At 46.1% G+C, this 19,275-nt stretch overlaps 1 protein-coding gene across 1 annotated transcript in view; it reads right to left on the bottom strand.

Moving 5' to 3' along the window:
* Map7 (microtubule associated protein 7) overlaps positions 1–19,275 on the bottom strand; it is a 130,581-nt gene that overhangs the window by 52,289 nt on the left and 59,017 nt on the right. The window contains exon 2 of the mRNA XM_052169418.1: positions 712–810. Coding sequence (XP_052025378.1) covers positions 712–810 — 99 coding nt within the window. The remainder of the gene's footprint in view (positions 1–711; positions 811–19,275) is intronic.

Here is a 19,275-nt window from a genome sequence, read left to right on the forward strand (position 1 = left end):
ACATAAAATCACTCGTAGGTAGGTTCTGATCATTGCAGGGAACTGAACAGAGGCTTACTACTGTGTGGGTGCCTCTACAGACCTGAGAGGGTTGTCAGGAGTCACAAGGGAGATACAGTAATACTGGGTGTACAAGCTCAAAAACTGTTAGAACTTGGCTTCAAACACGGCACCTTTTAGATGATACTTGATGATAGGTAAATGTGTTCACAAACATTGTCTCGGTGATTATCAAAGACTCCATAAAGCTTGCATTTTCATTTCTATTTAGGAGAGAGAGAGCTGGGGCTAGAGAGGGCCCAGCAGTTAACAGCAGCTGTTCTTCCAGAGGGCCTGAGTTCAGTTCCCAGCATCCACATGTGGCTCACAACCATCTACAGTCGTTTATGACACCCTCTTCTGTCATGTAGGCATATATGCAATTAGAGTACTCATATATACAAATCTGAGAGGGGGGAAAGAGGGAAAGAGAGGGAGGAGGGAAGGAAACAAGGCGGGAGGGGGAGGGGAAGGAAGGGAGGGAGAGAAAATGAATGAATATATGTCCAAGGCATTGGGAGATTTCGCTTTTGCCTCACAAATGTGTGTGAGGGTTTTGGTGGCAGGGACAGAGCCAAGCACTCCCAAACCCTAGGTTTAGATTCTAGTCACCAGCATGGGGCTGCAGCTTTTCAATGACCTCCCCTTCTGCACGTAATGCTGATAGCATACCTGGTTTGTTTCCTGAGTAGCTGCTAGTTTGTCCTGAAGCTGTAGAAGTGGGGCGGCTGGGGGCAGGTTTCTTTTCTTGTACTTTATAGCCATCAGACGCTACAGAGAGACAAAAAGATATTTCATTAGTTCCTTAGAAATGTATTCCCAAGCACTCAGTTGTTCAACATTTACTGTGTCAGGTAGGAGGCAGAGGTTATGATTCCCGAGGTGAGCAAGGGCGCCCTGCTCAGCAGAGTGACCCGCCGGGCCTGCATTAGTGACTTGCTCCAGGGCCCAGAAACAGTACCCACCTCCTTCTGTCAGAGTTCACAGAAAACTAAGTCTTTTTGTTGTTCTTTTGAGACAGATTCTTAGACAGTAGGCATTGGGCTACCCTGGTGCTTAGTATGTAGCCCAGGCTGGCCTCAAACTCACAGAAAATTCTTCTTCCTGAGCTCCTGAGAACTGAGATTATAGGAAACAGTCCTTGAGCCCAGTTCTTAGTCGGTACAAACATTAGGAAATTTAAGGATTCTACAAATGGAAATATTTGATCACCAAAAGGGAACAGAGATAAACTCTGCTAGGAGGAAGGCTCTGGCCCAGGCGCAGCGCTTCGTTGTTTAGCACTGGGCACCGCTCACTGCTCACACCGGCTGGGCAGGTGGCATGTCAGCCGCACCCACCCTCAGTGCAGCAGAGAGTACCAGATGCAGGAAACTGTTTTTCCACATAAACAAGTCCAAGCCTACAAAACCATCATTGGCTTCTTTTTAGTCCCTGCCATCTAATTCATTAGTCTTCCAGCTCTGCCTTAAAAAGCACCTAGACCACCACTTCTGACCATCTCTCCTCCAAGTGCCGTCCGTCACTTAACTAGTCTACCTGACCGCCAGGCCCCCTCCAGTCTGTTCACACTTCCATGGTCTCCTGAGAACACTCCAGACCCTCCCTCTGCTCAAGACTCTGCAGCAACGGCTCCCATCACGCCCAGAGTAAAATCCAAGGTCTCTACCAAAGTCTAGAAAGTAGAGTGAGTTTAGGTCTTGACGGCGTTCCACTTCCCATTCATCTTTGTTCCAGGAGAACCAACTTCCGCCAGAGTCCATCCCAGACACTGAGCACACGTGTACCCAGGCCCTTGTTACAGATGGCAGCTGGGGTCTCTGCTCAATTGTGACATCAGAGTCCTCCTGGGTTATTTAAAAATGGCACTCACCTCTCCACCCTAGCCTACCCCGCTTAACTGATAGTCCTTACCCTTGGAGATATTATTATTTAGAGAAGAGGGTTCCATTTGATCACAGGGTATGATGACAATCACACACCACGAAGACTAATTTTGAAACAGCTTTCTAAGATATATTTCCTCCTCCCTGCCTGCCTGTCTGCCTCCCTCCCTCTCCCTCCCTCCCTCCCTCCCTCCCTTTCTTCTTCCCTCCCTCCCTGCCTATTTCCTTCTTGATCTCCAAGAAAAGGTCTTAGTATCTAGTTTTGGCTGGCCTGTGCTCACAGTCCAAGCCAAGCTGACTTCTTCCTCGCGGCACAGCCCCTGCTTTAGTCCCCTGGGTTCTAGCATCCTAGGTGCGCACCACGACACTGGGGAAAGCAGTCTTTACAGGGGGAACCACAGACCCAACCTTCACTAAGTGAGTCAAATACTTATTTTTTCATGACTGTATTTCAATCACACATGGAATTTGCTAGCTAGGGTCACACAACCTCTTTGCCTTAAGTGACAGGCTGATGTCTGGCTTGCACTTTCTATGCTGGGCCGTTTTTACCGAAGGTCCTGGAAGGCTTTGTAAAGATTCAGGAACCTCTAAATCATGAGTCAAAACAAATACCTCCTAAAGGAAAAGGAATCAGTAGAGAGGGCCAGCAAGGCGGCTCAGTGGTAGAGCACTTGAGTATGGTAACGGTCGGCAGCCACGCTCAGCGCCATGGTGAGGAGGACTCAGTAGAATGTGCAGGTGGTAAATGAAAGTTAAACAGAAGACGGCCTCCATCGTTGGCTTCCAACAGCACTTGCTACTCAAGCTCCCACGGTCCAGCTGGGAAAGGTCATATGTTGTGTAGTGCATGCCATGGCGATCGGGGTAGGAGGCTAAGCCAGGATGAGTGGGGTGGACCAGGACAGCCCGTGACACACTGGCCAGGGGCACACGTCAGGACAGCTCCACAACACTGTTCCATGTGCTTACTTCAAAATCGTGTGGTCAGGGTCACCAGTCGCATAGCTAGAGGCAGCCCCTCAAAACACCCAAGCCGGGGTGTCATTGGAACCTTTGTTGTTCACTGTGACAGAGAAGCTCTTTCCTTATGTTGCAAGTTAATCTCTCAAAAATGGCTCACAATACCTAAACAGATGTGCCACGGGGCTTGGGAGAGGATGGTCTTATTTATTTATTATTTATTTATTTTACTGTCATCCCCAGAACATACCAAGTTAAGTGCTTTATGAAAGATTATAAACTTTATGCTGCCTTCCTGGAGGTTTATTATTAGTGGAAACGGGCAGATTCCCAGGGGAGAACCCCTCACTGGCTCTCATCTGCAAGCACCTCTTAGGTGTGGGCAGTACCACAGGATGAACAGGGAGGGATGGCGTGCGCTAACAGTTCACACAGCCTTGTCACACAGAAGCAGTTGTTCAGGGCCCTTCCTCTCAGCCTGTGTCTCTCTGTAGTGTCCCAGGACTTCCATGTCAGCAGGGGGTTTTAGAGCCAGCAGACCTGGGTCTGTTGTGTGAATCCTCTGCATAAAAACTTAAGCCAAGTCTTAAGTTCCCTTTGGTAAAGAAAGTCAAGAGACCCAGTGCTATGAGAAGTCTGAAATAGTGTGGGGAAAGGCACCCGGACGCCTCACCTCATCCAAAGGTTCTTCCCCTAGTCCCGCACAGTCGCACCCTCGGGTGAACTGGCATTCCCTCTCCTCAGAGCTGTGGGAGAGGACCTAGACTGCCTGGTGGCAGTGTTCCGGGTGAGTGGACAACATAGACGGCAGAAAAGAGAAGCTTGAACTTCAGTCATAATAATTTGAAAAATAAATTATTGATTTTTATTTTAATAGTACAGGGAATTTGACCAAACAACAACATGGGGTGGAAGAGTTTAGCCCAGGAATAGCGTGTCTTACCTACCCTGCTGAGGCCCTGGGGTGCCTTACCTACTGTGTGTGAGGCCCTGGGGTGCCTTACCTACTGTGTGTGAGGCCCTGGGGTGCCTTACCTACTGTGTGTGAGGCCCTGGGGTGCCTTACCTACTGTGTGTGAGGCCCTGGGGTGCCTTACCTACTGTGTGTGAGGCCCTGGGGTGCCTTACCTACTGTGTGTGAGGCCCTGGGGTGCCTTACCTACTGTGTGTGAGGCCCTGGGGTGCCTTACCTACCCAGCTGAGGCCCCGGGGGTGGGGGGTAGTGCCTTACCTACACTGTGTGGGGCCCTGGGTTTGGTTTTAGGACCCTCCCACCAAAACAAAGAAAGCAAAGCAAAACATTCTCACCAAACAACAAAAACAATAAAAACAGAAATTTATCTTCAGCTTTCCAGTTTAATTTCAGTTTAAAATTAAAAAAAGTTTAAACTCTTAGGAAATCTGTACCTAGGGCTACACATACCATCTTTAAATTTGTCTGTAGGAAAAGAAAACATTTTAAATGAGTCAAGCGATGTTCTAATATTGTTTACTTGAATCTTTTCCCTGTGTTCAAATAGGAAAACTAAGCCATGCACCATGATGCTAAGTTTTTGCTAACCCTCAGAAACCCTGAATGATCTTCCTGCTCCCTTAAAAGCTTTATCCCATTAGTGTCTAAATGAGCAGTCTGGAATAAGGCCAAAGGAAGCACACAGACGAGATGCCTTGTGAACAGTCTCTCTGAGGCACTTTGAGGCAGCCGGCACCGAAGGCTGCATTCTGCTAAAAACTGCACTGCCCCAGACAAGCTGTGAATGAGCCCGTTCCACGGTCCACACGGCCGTGACTCCCATGTCCCCTACAATGATCTCCCTTCAGAGGTCCCGGGGTTCCCACTGCTTTGACTTTTGAGTATATGATGGAAGTGCTGTGTCTTTCAAAAGTGTGATATAACTGGTCTGAGTTGCTCATTTGGTCAGAATTCATATTCTATAGCACATTAAACAATAATCTGGAGAATGAACCTAGGGTCCTTGTGCTTGTTAGCCAAGATTTCTACCACTGAGATAAATCGAGACCCTTGAGTGAAACCGGATGTCAGGCTAGCTTTGAACTCACAACCCTCCTACTTTAGCCTCCCTACTCCTGGGATTATAGAGTAGAGCATTATGTACGGGTTTAGCAACGAGTTTTAATAAAATACAGATTCTGGGGTAGGTGGCAGCAAAAGTTTAGAACTCAGTTCCTCTCTGTAGAGGCTCCTGTGCCCATCATTTGGTTGGTGTTTGTGGACATACAGATTTGGTACAACTGAGAACACATGACAGTCACTTTTTATTATAGTTGGATATTAGCAGTTTCATGTTTACCTGACAGTTTCAATATATCTGCTGAAAAAGTGAATGCAACAGACCAGACACTGCCATCATTTGCATATAATTGTTCCTCATAGTTATTCATTCAACTAGACCTTCCAGGATTATTGCAAAAGTATCTAATTTTAGTTATGAAATTTGCATTATATGAAAAAGCAATTTCCTACCACCTACCACCTTGATGATTGAGAACCTTTCCTTCACTTAACTTCTGAACCACAATCATTGTGAGTTTGTGTAGCAACAGTCAAAGGTTACAGGGTGAGCACCAGATAGATACACATTATACTCCCCCCAACCTCAGTTCTCTTCCTCCTTCAGACTGTTCAGACAGTACCCTACTAAAGCAGGCCACACAGGGCTAGCTGCCAGAACTAGCAGCATAGGCTGAGGAGCCTTTGGAGCTGGGACGGAAACAGAAGCGTAGGCTAACTTGCTGACAGTGTCCCGGGATCCAGCAACGGATGGAATACTGGGTCCATAGAACTTCTATTCTGTAGTAACTGTTGTCTCCGAGGCACATCACCTCGGTCTGCTAACCTGGCCTAGTCCTGGAAGCCTTTAGCCTCTGTAATCTAGGCCTAGAGTGTGTTCAGCCTCTGAGACCTACTGCTGAATAAACCCTCCCTCCTGAGCTTACCAGTCAGCTCAGCCGCTCTAGCTCAGCCTCCCCTTCACAACTGATTCACACTGGGTCTCTCTGGGCCGCTGAGTTGCTCTGCTTGGGCTCAGAGTAGCTCTGGCCATGAGTCTATCTTCTGGCTCCTTCTCATTCTCTGGCTTTTTCTGTCTTCACCTGTGTCTAGCTTGTTCTCTCTTCAACCCATCTCAGTAAACCCCTCCCAGTGAAACTGCCTCCTCCCTCTCCCTCTGTGGTCTCTTACATAGCTTCCCTTTTTACTTTTTTGGGCATACCCTATTCTGTTAAATCTTTTTCGGATTTGTCACTTTGCCACTCAGTTAGACATCGTCACTTTCAAATACTGGTGCTTCCTTCTACAAACTAACTTTACTTTGGGATTAAAGGTGTGTATGAAGGGCGCATCTGAATTCCACCCAGAGAGATTAAAGGTCTGTCAGTGCTGAGGCTGAGCCACATCGCAACTAGAAACAAGTTTATTTCAGTAAATAACAATCCTGGGGCTGGAGAGATGGTGGCTCAGCACTTAAGAGCACTGACTGTTCTTTGGAAGGTCCTGAGTTCAAATCCCAGCAACCACATGGTGGCTCACAACCATCCGTAATAAGATCTGACGCCCTCTTCTGGTGTGTCTGAAGACAGCTACTGTGTTCTTACAAAAAAATAATAAATAGATCTTTGGGCTGGAGCAAGTGGGGCCGGAGTGAGTATAGGTCCTGAGTTCAATTCCCAACAACCACCTGATGGCTCACAACCATCTGTACAGCTACAGTGTACTCGTATACATAAAATAAATAAATACATCTTAAAAAAAAAAAAAACCCAATCCTGGGATTCACAGTGTGATCAAATATCCTGTAACAAGAATGTTTCGGATTTGGACTATTTTGGGGGAAATCTCAGAACATTTGCACATACATAATTACATATCTGGGAGTTATGATCCACATCTCAACATGAAATTACGCATGTGCATCTAGCCTGAAAGCAATTTAACATAGTCTTTCATGTACGCCCGATTTGACTGAATCCTGTCACCTGATCCAGATGTGGAATTTCCTGCTTGTGGCATTAGTCAGGATTAAAGCTCAATATTTTATCAGACAAGACTCAGGACCAAACCAGGATTCAGAGCCAAACACAGGAGAATATCGCCTGGTCTGTGTGCGATTGCACCTGCGCGGAGGTGTGTGTGTGTGTGTGTGTGTGTGTGAGACGTGATCATTACAGTTTAGCTGACCAGTTGGGTAAGGACAGAGACAAGCCTTTCAACCTCAGAATTTGTAAATCTCAACCTCTCCTGCTGAAGTAACTTATCAAACTTTTGATAATTTGTCCTAAAACAGCCCAAAAAATTGCCACCGCGGTTGAACACGAAGGGAAGCTTATCGTAGAATAGATATAACAGATATGTCGAGTGTATTTTGTGGGGCCGTTAAGAAACCACCTGCTAAGCTGTTTGGTTTACAGAAAGCGTCCACTTGGTTCATCTTGCATTTCCCTCAGGCATAGAACCAACAGGACTAAACTTCCGCACACTTTAAATAAAACGCCTTCATCTTAAAACAAACAAAGGGGAAACTTTTCTTCAGTAGAGGACAATCCTCCAAATAGAAAATTGTATTTTCTTCCTCTTGTAGCATACACCAGGTTACAAGGCAAGCTGTCCCTCCTTTGATGGCGACTTAAGTCTCCAGAAACTCTTGGTGGTTACAGTGTTAGTGGCAATCAATACAGGTCACCCTGTGACAAGACACAGTGGGGAGGAAGTTTAACAATGCAAATGGCTTCCAGTTTTCTTCAGAAATGGTAAATCAGAGGTTGTAATTACTACCCAGCTAAATGTCAACAGCTGGGCAAAGTTATAAAATTAGATTTAATCAATTAAGCTCAGTCTGTAATTAGAAGAAACTAAGTAACTTAGAAATGAGAAATTAGAATTCAACTTCATTAGACTTTGCTTAATTAAAGCGAAGTGAAAGAGACTGCTTTTACTTCAGCAAGACAGTGACTTTCTTCATGGGAAATTAACACAAATAATGCCAGTGTTCTACAGACATGCTTTGTAACTGCAAAAAAGCTCCCACACTTAAACGTGAAAGTTTAATCAAAGAGAAAAGTGCGTAACTCCCAGAAATACCCATAAATAAATGGTAGACGTGATTTAAAACATTAGTTGGGAAAAACAGTGTAAAATCACTTGAATCCCGAGTATCAGCTGAAGAATTTAATCGGTGAGACTGTTGCTCAGCTGTCAACAACTGCCCATCTCCAGCAGTCAGTCAGTCAGTCAGTCAGTAAAATACTGTGGAGATTCACATAAATGTCACCAAGTGACTGGTATGTACCGAAAGACAAATTTTATCCCAATTCGTGTCACTAAGCTTTGAACTTAAGTTGTGGAATTACAGCCAGCTCATTCCCGAGCCGTGCTGTCTGCTCGCATCAGACCTCAGCCTCCACATTTCCCCATTATCCACAGGAAATCTTCCTCAGCCTCCACATCTCCCCATTGTCCACAGGAAATCTTTTAACAGCAGCATCAGGTTCACAGCAGGACTAGGCAGAAGCTCGCCTTACCCGTGGTCCGCACTCCCACGTTAAAGTGATATGTTTGACGCAGACCCACAGGGACATCACCAGCATCACACATCCACACTTCACAGTCTTTTTTTGGGGCGGGGATGGGGGTTGGATTTGGTTTTTTCGAGACCGGGTTTCTCTGTATAGCCCTGGCTGTCCTGGAACTCATTCTGTAGACCAGGCTGGCCTCAAACTCAGAAATTCGCCTGCCTCTGCCTCCCAGAGTGCTGGGATTACAGGTGTGCACCACCACCGCCCGGCCCATACTTCACAGACTTTGTAAAGGTGTGCTGATTTGTATCAACTACTGTAGCAGCACACAGAACCCATCCACATACACACTTCAGCTCCATTCTCTCATAAAACTGCTTCATGCTAGCCTCACCAGCACCACTCCTACGATGACTTCTACAACACTGCCGTCGTCCCAATACCACCTGGCGTTTTAAAATAATGTTTTGTATTGATTCTTTGAGGCTATCTAAATGTTTTGTATTGATTCTTTGAGGCTATCATAATGTTTTGTGTTGATTCTTTCAGGATATGAGTGTTTTATGTTGATTCATCGAGACTATAAGTCATGCAATGTTTTTGATCATGTTCATCTATCTTCTCCCAACTTTTCTGAGATCCATAACTCCCTACCCACCTACTTTCATGTCACTGCCTGCCCCGGGCTATCACACAGTCTTATTACACAGTCTTTGAGTCACACAGGTAGCCCAAGCTATCCTGGAATTTACATTGCTGGGTAAGGCAGAAATAACAAAGGAAACATTTGGTTGTCTTCAGTTTTGATGCATACTTGCCTCCTGGTCCCTTTCCCACCCCACTGGCCTACACTGGGCATTCTGTGACTTAAGCATTTCCGCTTTCTACCAGAGTCAAAACCCCCAGTCAAGAGCACTGCCTTGGGTTCCGAGCTGGATATGTTCTGGGGCTTACTCAGGCTCCTATGGACACCTTGCAATACAGGAAAGTGACGTCTGCACAGAACTATGTAATTGAGGATAACTTTGAACCACCAACCCTCCCATGTCTACCTCCACATTCTGGGATTGCATGTACATCCTACTGTGCTGGTATCCTCGGGTTTCCTTTTGATTCTCTCTGGAAGACAACAGGCCCAAGGCTCATGGGCCAGAGAGAAGACACACTGTCTGGGTTGTGTCTTCAGCTTTTCAGAGACAGGCCTTCACTGCTGGGCAAAGCCAGAGTGAAGCATGCTTGCTGCTTCTGCCTCCTAGGGGCTGGGTTTATTTAATTGAGTGGTTGTGCATCGGGCTGCTTTGCTTTTTCTGGCAAGAGAAACAACAGGACTTGAGTTTTGATGCTCTGTCCTGTTGATGACTTCCCTCACTTGCAAGGTTTCATTCATTCAGTGTCTCCCTTGTTCACCGGTGGACACATAATAAAGTCACATCTGAGCCAGGTGGTGGTGGCGCACGCCTGTAATCCGCCTATAATCCCAGCACTCTGGGAGGCAGAGGCAGGCAGATTTCTGAGTTCGAGGCCAGCCTTGTCTACAGAGTGAGTTCCAGGACAGTCAGGGCTACACAGAGAAACCCTGTCTCAGAAAATAAAATAAAATAAAAAACCAACAACCTAAATAAATAAATAAAGTAAGTAAGTAAGTAAGTAAGTAAGTAAGTAAGTCACATCTAACCCAGAGCCAGGAAGGATGAGGTTTCTGTGGATCAGATGATAGAAGCTAGGGTGTCATTAAAATAATGGAGAACCCACTAAGAATGGACCTTCTCTCTCTCTTTTTACCTTTCCACATCGCCCCTCCATCAATTGCAAGAGTCAAGCAGAGAGAGAACAAGATCATCCCAGCAAGCTGAGGGCAGACGGGAGCTAACCGTCTCAGCTCCTTTGTCTGCCAACAGTCAGGCTAAGAGAGAGCTGTTCAGCCTGTCAGCGAGCTTGTCAGTCTTGAACCCCATTGACTTGTGTTTAGTCAAAACAAGTCACACGGACTCTGTGCAACTGTATTGTTGATAGGTCAATTCCTGAAACGCATACATGGTGCATGAAATGCGTAAGAAGCCACCAGATGCCTCCCCACCCATAACCCCCACTTGGTTGTCATGAAGGTTCATTGGGAATTCAAGGGCAGTGTAGGCTATATAGTGAGTTGGAAGCCTGCTTGGGCTAGAATGTGAGAGATCCTCTTCCCTGTTACTGAGAATGGGGTGGGGGAGAGGGTAGGGAGGGAATGAAGGAAGGAGGAGGGAAGCAGAGGGAGAGAGAGGAGGGGGGTGGGGAACAAGTTCCTTCTGTAGAATTAAGACACGATTAAGTCAGTAACTGAGTGGACTTAGGCAGGCCCTCTGCTCTCTGCACAGTCTTCACATCACAGACCTGGAGCGGCTGCGTCTTGGTAAGAGTAATAACGCTCTAAGCGTGGGAGGCAGAGCTCGCACAGACAGCACTCACTCAGTAAACACTGCTAGGATGGGCTGGGCGGCTCGGCTCCCGAGGCTAGGCTAGGAGCTGGAAGGCCAAGGTGCGTGCTCTGTGCTGCCTGGCCAGCTGGCCTGTCTGGGGAGCCACAGAGCAGCGCAGGGACAGATGGGAGGCGAGGGCTGTCCACCAGGCCTGTGTGTACACAGCAAGACGTGCAGTGAGCAGGCAGCCACCCAGGTCCATCAGGGTGTCGATGGCACCGGCTACAGTCTCCCAGAGGCGACACACGGAAACAGACTGGGCTAAGGACCTGGAGAAACGGGAGCAAAGTCCAGAGATGGGTTACTGAGGACTTTCTGGGATACAGGATTCCTGTGCTGACTAAACACTGTGTGCCCTCCGCCAGGACACGGAGCAGGAAGGAGTTTGTCCTGCGTGGCACAGGGAGCCAAAGGGCAGATTCGCAGCCTTCAATCCTCCAGATTAAAAAAAAAAAAAGGTCAAGTTCCTTTATGAATGAAGGGCTATTACCTTTCTCCTTTCTTTTGTTAAACATTGAATTTTTACTTGCTTTACGGAGGTTGCTGTACATTTTATATAGTATATATGTGCTGCCTTTCATTGTTAGGATATGAGAAAAAAAATCTTCGAAAGCTAAGATCCAGGAAGTGTTACTGCGGTAGGTCAGAGAAGAGACCCAAGAACACAGCTGTGACACTCGGGAAGGAGGCTCAGCAAAACGACCATGTTGATCTGAAAAGTTCTTTTAGTGTCATGAAAACAGTAAGAACTAGAAGTTTATATGCCTGCCTCACAGGGTCGGGGAGAAGGGGGAAGTGGGTAACTCAGTGGACGGTGAGTGATTTCGGGAAAGACAAGTTGTAGGCCTCAAAAGAAGGCTGCCCGCCCAGACAGCATCTGGGCATGGTGCCAGCTTCCTGTTAGTCCTTTATCAGAAACCCATGTTGAAGGATCTGTCTTCGGGCAGATAAAGAATTCAGAGCAAACTCCCCTCTCCCAGTTGCTCTCCACGTTTCTACCTCTGTCCAACGGGTCAGCACACAGTGTCCTAAGGTCTAAGGTAGTGTTTCCTAAAGCTCCCAAGCCCTTCCTATGTCACCCATGGTTCGGATTGGCCCAAGGGCCACGGTTTAAAGGCTAGTTACCGGTCCATGGATCGATGGGGACATGACAGAACCATGGGCTGTTACCGGTCCATAGACCTGTGGTGAGAGGGTGGGCCTCACCTCACTAAAGACAGTTCATTGGAGGCATACCCCGGGGAAGGAAACTTTAAATCCTGCCCCTTCCAGTCACGTGGACCCATCCTGCTTTAGGGTGAGCAGTGTCCTTTGCTGCAGTGTATCTCACAACAAGACCAAAAGCAACCGATCACAGAGGAGACTGAGACCTCTGAAACTGAGACAAAATAAAACTTCCTTCACTTGAGTACATCATGTTGGGTTGGGTGTTCTGTCTGTCATAGGAACAGAATACAGACTCGGAACTGTCCAGTCCACCCGTGGCTCTGCATCTGTGCTGTGGTAACTGACAGGGCTTTGATTTCAGGTGAGCAGCAGACAGGACTGACACGGTTGACCCGAAGCAACACTAAGATGGACAGTTCCCACAACCCTCTCCTTACCCTCCGACACTTGTGCGGATTCGGTCACTGTACGCTATGTTGTGCTGTGTCAACACGAGCACAATCCATGTTTTTTAGATGATATGTACCTTTGCTAATTTCAGTAGAGTCATTAGTATTTCATGCTGAAGACCTGTGAGCAGGATGCCAGAAACTTATAGTTCCCCAAAACTCCCACCTCCTACCACCCCAAAACACTCTTCTACTGGTTACGAGTTCTGCATGACAACAGTAGTCTGCCCAGCCTCCTGCCAGCGTGTTCGGAATCAAACACAAAGCTTTAATCACGGCCCTTACAGATGCAGTCATCAAAGAATGTCCGCTTAAAGCACCCGCTCTATGTGAGAACTGCGAGAGAATCACCAGCAGGCCCCAAAGTGAGGAGGCTAGCCCCATGTGAGGAGGCTAGCCCTGCTAGAATTTGGTCCCCAGGAAGGAGCCCTGGATTTTAAAAGGCTTCCAGAGCCTTTTGATGCGTTTAGCACCATTGGATTGCAGAATTTAGTTTAACTTCATATTATTCACTGCTCACTAGCAGGGCTGGCCTAGGCTTCCTGAATTAAGAGCAACTTAATTTAACTTAAGAGTAACTTCCACGTTCCTGGAACCAGCCACCTTCCGGATGCGTGTACGCGGCCCTAAGGCCACCCAAAGGCTTCCCACAAAGGGGCTTCAAGGCCTCAGCTCTTTCAGTGATCTAGAAAAGCCAGTCTGGATAGCTTCTGGGGACACTTTTAAAAATGTATGAGTTAAAACAGAATTACAAGGTCAATAAAAACATACTTAAATTATACTTAAAGGATATCATGATATCAGAATGCTCACACTACAGATTAATTTGCTTTTTTTTGTTTGTTTGTTTTAATGGTAAAATCTAGGGGCCTGTGTGGTAACTGCCATGATACCAAGTAGCCATCAATCCAACCACTTCTTTTGCGCTCTCTGAAACTATTATGGGATGGAATGAAAACATTTCCCAACTGTACCTTGTTACCCACACTTGAAAAATGCTTCTCAGTTTCCAGGGGGTATTTAGTGAGCAAGATATGTGATGGTGATGATGATATTATTAATTATTATTATTATTAATTGCTTTTTTGAGGACAGGCTTTCCCTGTTAGCCTTGGTTGACTGACCTGGACTAGCTCTGTAGACCCGGCTGGCCAGGAACTCACAGAGATCGTCCTACCTCTGCCTCCCCAGTGCTGGGATTAAAGGTGTACACCACCACCACCCAGCAATGGATGTGACCGCCTCTATTCAGGTTCACAAGGCCTGAACTACGCCTTGTCAAAACTGCACCATGTATTCACACAGATAGCTCTGAGCAAAATCAATTTCTGATGCTTTTCTAACCCTCTCCACTTGCTTCCCAGCCCCGTGTCCCACTGAGTGACAGATACACCTCTCACAGAGTCACAGCGTCCATGTTTATTTTTCAGGCTGTGAAGACCTCTGAGGTAAGAGACAGTGTGACTGAGCAGGGTCCCTGTGTGGCTCTGCCCCTCGTAATGTGTCACCTTCCCAGGGTACAAGTGAACACACTTGTTCTTGTAAAAGGTGGAGCCAAACCCACTCTGTTCCCAGATGCTAAGTACATTACGACAAATAGCATAAATCTACAACCTCAAGGGTTTGATAAAACGACACTGAAACCATCCGGACGTTATGCGGCTTTCTAAAATTATGCCCTTTAGAGCCAAACTGTTTTATAATAAATCATGGTGGAGTTCAATCTCTAAAATCTATAAAAAGGTATATAGTTTCTTTTCAATTTAACAATAATTTAAGGTTTATTTTATGTGCATGAGTGGTTTGCCTGTACATGCACCACGCGCATACCTGGTGTCTGTGGAGTTGAGGAGAGTGGGCACTGGATCCCTGGACCTGGAGTTGATACGGCATGAGCCACCCACCGTGTGGACGCTGGGAACTGAATCCAGATTCTCGGTGAGAAGAGCCAGCACTCTGAACTACCAGGCCATCTTCCTAGCCACGCCAAGATTTTAGCTGTGGTAGCCTATTCAGTAATACAATTCACCATCTCAGCCGCTTTCAAGCAGAGCTACCAGGCTAGTGGTGCTTGGTTTGTTGATCCATTTGTAACTTCCACGTCTCCATGCCCTTGAACTTACAAAACACACTGTATACCTACTAGACAGTGTTCCACCCCTTTCCAGCACAGCCCCCAGGTGGTGGCTCTCGGGGCCTACGCTCCTGTGATTTTAAGCTAAGACGTGCTAGTCTGTGTCCTGTCACCAAGAGGCCATACCCAACATAAAGATATTAACTTGTAAAGACAGAAGGCTGACGATGGCTCCTGGCTTTGGAGCTGCGGATCTAAGATAAATGATCTTTCTACCCTGTCTGTCATCTGACAGGCGACACTATCACCAGGTGACTGTGAAGCACAGACAAACCGCTTGTATCAGGGGCCATGAAGCACAGGAAGGCGATCTTCAAAGCCAAGCCTCCAATGACCTTCCTCCCGGGCCTCAGGACCCAAGGGAAGCACCCTGGGTGCTTCGGAAGATAAAGAATAAAGAACAGGAAGGTGTAGGCTCTAGGGGTAGGGGGTGGACATGCTTATAGTCAAAGCCACAACACAAAAGACTACCTAACTCGATAAACAGGACTGTCTTTTTATGAATGGGTTATTTCACTTAGCAGAGCATCCTCAACGTTTATTCATGCTGTGACTTATGAGAGTATCCGTTTATTGACTTTTTACTTTTGAGGCAAGGCTATGCCTGCTATATAGCTCAGGCTGGCCTCCAACTTTAGCTGCTCTTTAGCTGCCAGGTGTTGCGATTACCAGTGTAACTGACACCTGGTGGCATCGGAGGTGAGATGTGTAAACTGCACGCTTAGGCCTAACGCCTTCTGTTGGGCCTTTAGCTTCAAGTTAACTTTATTTCAATGTCAGCAGCTGGTCAAAGTCTATAAAAGTGCATTACTTTGAAATTCCTGTCACACAAGGCTGGCAGAAGCTCAGTTTCCAACACCTCTTTCATGGAGAAGACATGACAGACTAATTGTCTTTTATTCTAAAATCTACCCCAACAGTAGACCAAATTAAGAGTGCTAGCTGATGAAACCGGTTCTGTAAACCACACTGTCCACTACTTCAGCATGTGAGATGCTTGCACTTGAGGAAGCTAGTGTTGTAGGTGTTAAATCCTTCATCCTGTCTCTCTTCCTTTTTCTGGTACTCTTGGGCTCAATTTTCCCATGAGACATGTGGCTCTGCGCAGACTATCAACTCTTGTCCACTGTTGGAACATTTACTTCTCTACCAGGGAAGATGAACGGAATCTTTAGCATTTATCCCGTAACCAGGAAGCACCATCCTGGGGACAAAGCATTCTCACCATACATTGCGTCATCTGCTGGGCTGTTCTACTCTGTCTTCCTGGTACAGCCCTTAGACTACACAGCATCTGAAACCTGAGATTCTCCCTGCCAGGCATCCGGCTTCCTGGAGTTCTGCTGATGGCCATTCTGAGACACACAAGCGTATTCCCACCGAGCTTGTTCCTGTGCCTCTTGCCTTCAGTGGCTGGGCGAACCCTTCAGTTCAGCACTTGGAACGCCTTATCCTTCTAGACCACCAGTGCCTTTTCATTCCAGCAAAGCAAGTTGAGGGTGTGGCCAGGCCCCCCCCCCCCCAGCCCCGTCCCGCCTCCAAAAGCGAGTGTGAACAACTTAGAGACCCAGGGCCCTGAGGGGGTAGTGTCAAGACTCAGTAGTCCCCCTGACCTCCCCCTTACCATTTACATTTCAGCTTTGGTTTAATGTTTTATCAATGTTCGAAAATGCTTCTAGTTTATAAAGCTGCACACTGCCCTTTACTGAATCCTGTAAATATTTTTAGAACACAGAATGTCATGAGTATTTGTAAGAACGGAAGTTTTTCTGTTTTTTTTTCATAATTTTTAAATTTAGCTAAGTTGAATATTGATATTAAGAAATATCAATATATAAGATTTTCACTTTAAGACTTATATTCATCTTAGTCTGTAACACTTATTTTTCAGGCGTTTTGGACAGGGTCTTCTATCCAAGCTGGACCACTTACGACCCTTCTGCCACATCTCCTGAGTGCCTACACAGCTGTGTAACATGAGCAGACTTTAAACTGTAATATTTAAGGCCAAATTGAAAGCCCCAAAGACAAGCTGAGTCAAAAATGCCTAAGCACTTAAGATTTGAGAAATCATTCTTGTCTTCTTGTTAGATTATTTTTTTCCAGTGCTCGGAATCAGAGCCAGCAGACCAGCCATCACTGAACGGTGGACAGACACATCTGGCCCTCAAAGTCATTTTTATTTTTGAGACAGGGTCTCTCCTTGTATAGCTTAGACTGGCTTCAACCTTGTGACCTTCCTCAGTCTCTCCAGAACTAGGTTGCATGTCCAGCCTACAAATTCTTTTTTTCTTAATTTAAAAATTGTATTTATCAGTATTGTGTGCTGGCACACATGTGGCGGTCAGAGGACAGTTCAGTGGGGTAGCTTTTCTTTTACCACCTTCACATGGGTCCCAGGGATCAACTCAGGCCATTAGGCTGGGTGGAAAGTGTGGAATCCACTGAGCCACCTCCTCAGCTGCCCAGGGTCTTTCATATAGCTTTGTGCTGCTAAAGTACGGTGACATCAAAATGCTGGCTTTTCCCCAAAATCGGGCAAGCCTGTGAAGTCAGAGCACGCAGCTACTTGAGCCTATCAAGGGATAAACCAGTTCTGGGAATTAGGTAACAATGCTCTGTGGTCCCAGGAAGAGTGTAGCACACAAACCCAGCTTGAAACGAGGCCCTTTAAACAACATGATTATATAAATGCCTCTACAGTGACTCTGGGTTCTTAACAGGCTATAATTATTTAAGGATTGTGAAATCTTAAGAAGGTTTCCACTCTCCAACATGGTATTGTAGCAACACTTGACAGATCCATGACCCAAGGTAAAGAAGAAAGAAACTAACAAGACTTTTATTAGTGGCCAAGAAAAAAGCTCAGTGTACTGAAGGGTGACTTCAAGAATCCTCCCGCATTCATCTACTCGCAGGATGCTTAGATGCGACACAGAAGGCGTGGGCCATGGCAGTGGGTGGAAGCAGGTAGTAATGTGCTCACATGATGTCAGGACATAGGCACTGACGCCTTGTGCACCCACCCTAACAAGTGGGGGGGGGTTGGGGGGAGGCTCTCACCTCAGTTCACACTTGGAGGGGAAGAGCACAACTCTACGGAGGAAGACCAACAAAGGGCCCTGAGTATATGGTGCTATCGTAAGCTAGTTAACATGTCGGGGCTTTTGCCCTTCTCAGTAATACACTCTAACTAGAGACAACTTACAACCCAGTATTTATTTCATGGAGGTCTTTAAGTTCTTAAGTTAGGTAAAATTTCCCCTTATGATATCTTAAGTATATGATATTTAAAACAATGTAATTTCTACAGTTAAAAACTTCTACCTTTCTGAACACTAAACATTTACTAATACTGAACAAATTGAGTATTTTAAATATTGTCGTCCTCTCAGTCATCATCACCGCCCCTGCCATCCCCATCTGCGACTGGTCTTCCTGAGCTGTTGAGGCTGGTCTCAAACACTTGGGTCTAAGGGACTGCCCCTGAGCAGCTGGGACTGCAGCCCCTCTAGCTGGCGTCTAAGTCATCTGTAAGAAGGACATTTGATATACACCATACTATTTCAAAGCAGTGGCTTAATTTTTCGAGAAGAGGAGACATCCAATACTATGAATCGATATCCTGTGTTGTGAAGGTGGCTGATGACAGCATTTAGGACACTCCAGAGAAGAATACGCAGTCCCAGGGTGGCCTTTTTGGCATTGAGGTCACGTTGAATTGATAATTTTGGTTAACAGTAGACCCGGAAAAGCTCTAGAAATAGGGACAGTTCCCTTTAACAAGAGATCAACCTCCAGAGGAAAGCTGCGTGCTTGGGTGACCTTCCTCTGAGCCGCATGGCTTTCTCCCCCCCCCCCCCCCCCCCCATCCTGCAGCCTACTCAAACTATCACTTGGAGCGTGAGGCTTGCCGTGTAGTTCCCGGTACGGGACCATCCATGCACGCCGGCTGCAGGTGCTAGAAAGGCTTTGTTTTCTTTTGAATCTGTCTTTTGTTATAATGAACTCAGAAAGGGAAAATGAAACTTTCCTTTCCTTTCCTGTATTGCAAAGCTAACAAAATGCATGGAGGTAAAAACCTTTCTCTTTTTCTCCAGGGTGTAATTTCATGCCATTCTGATGACAGCTATTGGCGGTAAAACCTGTGTAAAACATTCAGCATATTTCAACAACGTTAATAATTAATGAACATCCTATGTCATTAATTTATAATAGATCTAAGCTGCTTCTGCGTTTTTAAATGCTTTGCTTAGGATTCAACCGTACAAGTAATTAGTTGAGGCTGACAATCTTTAGATGCCTGGGTTTGCACTGTCATAGGACACCTTCTAGAGTAATAGCTGGTGTTTACTGAGAGTTGGTGGTCTTAGGAGACCTAACTACTTTCCATAACCTGTAAAGGGCTTTTCTCACCATTGGAACACATGTTGGAATAAAGAAACTACTTCCTACTAGCAACAAGAGAACAATGTGTAATTACGATTAATCACATACAATTGGGCGTGGGTATTCCCGATATATTTTAGTGGATGAGTTTGCTCTTCCTTATGTTGGCTTAGAGGTACTGGGTGCATAAAATATTTTGACAGTTTGTTAAATAATATGAAGTTATATAAAAAAGCAACTAACGCCTGGTGGTGGTG

Source organism: Apodemus sylvaticus, chromosome 23 (genome assembly GCF_947179515.1).
Source record: "Apodemus sylvaticus chromosome 23, mApoSyl1.1, whole genome shotgun sequence".
Lineage (NCBI taxonomy): Eukaryota > Metazoa > Chordata > Mammalia > Rodentia > Muridae > Apodemus > Apodemus sylvaticus.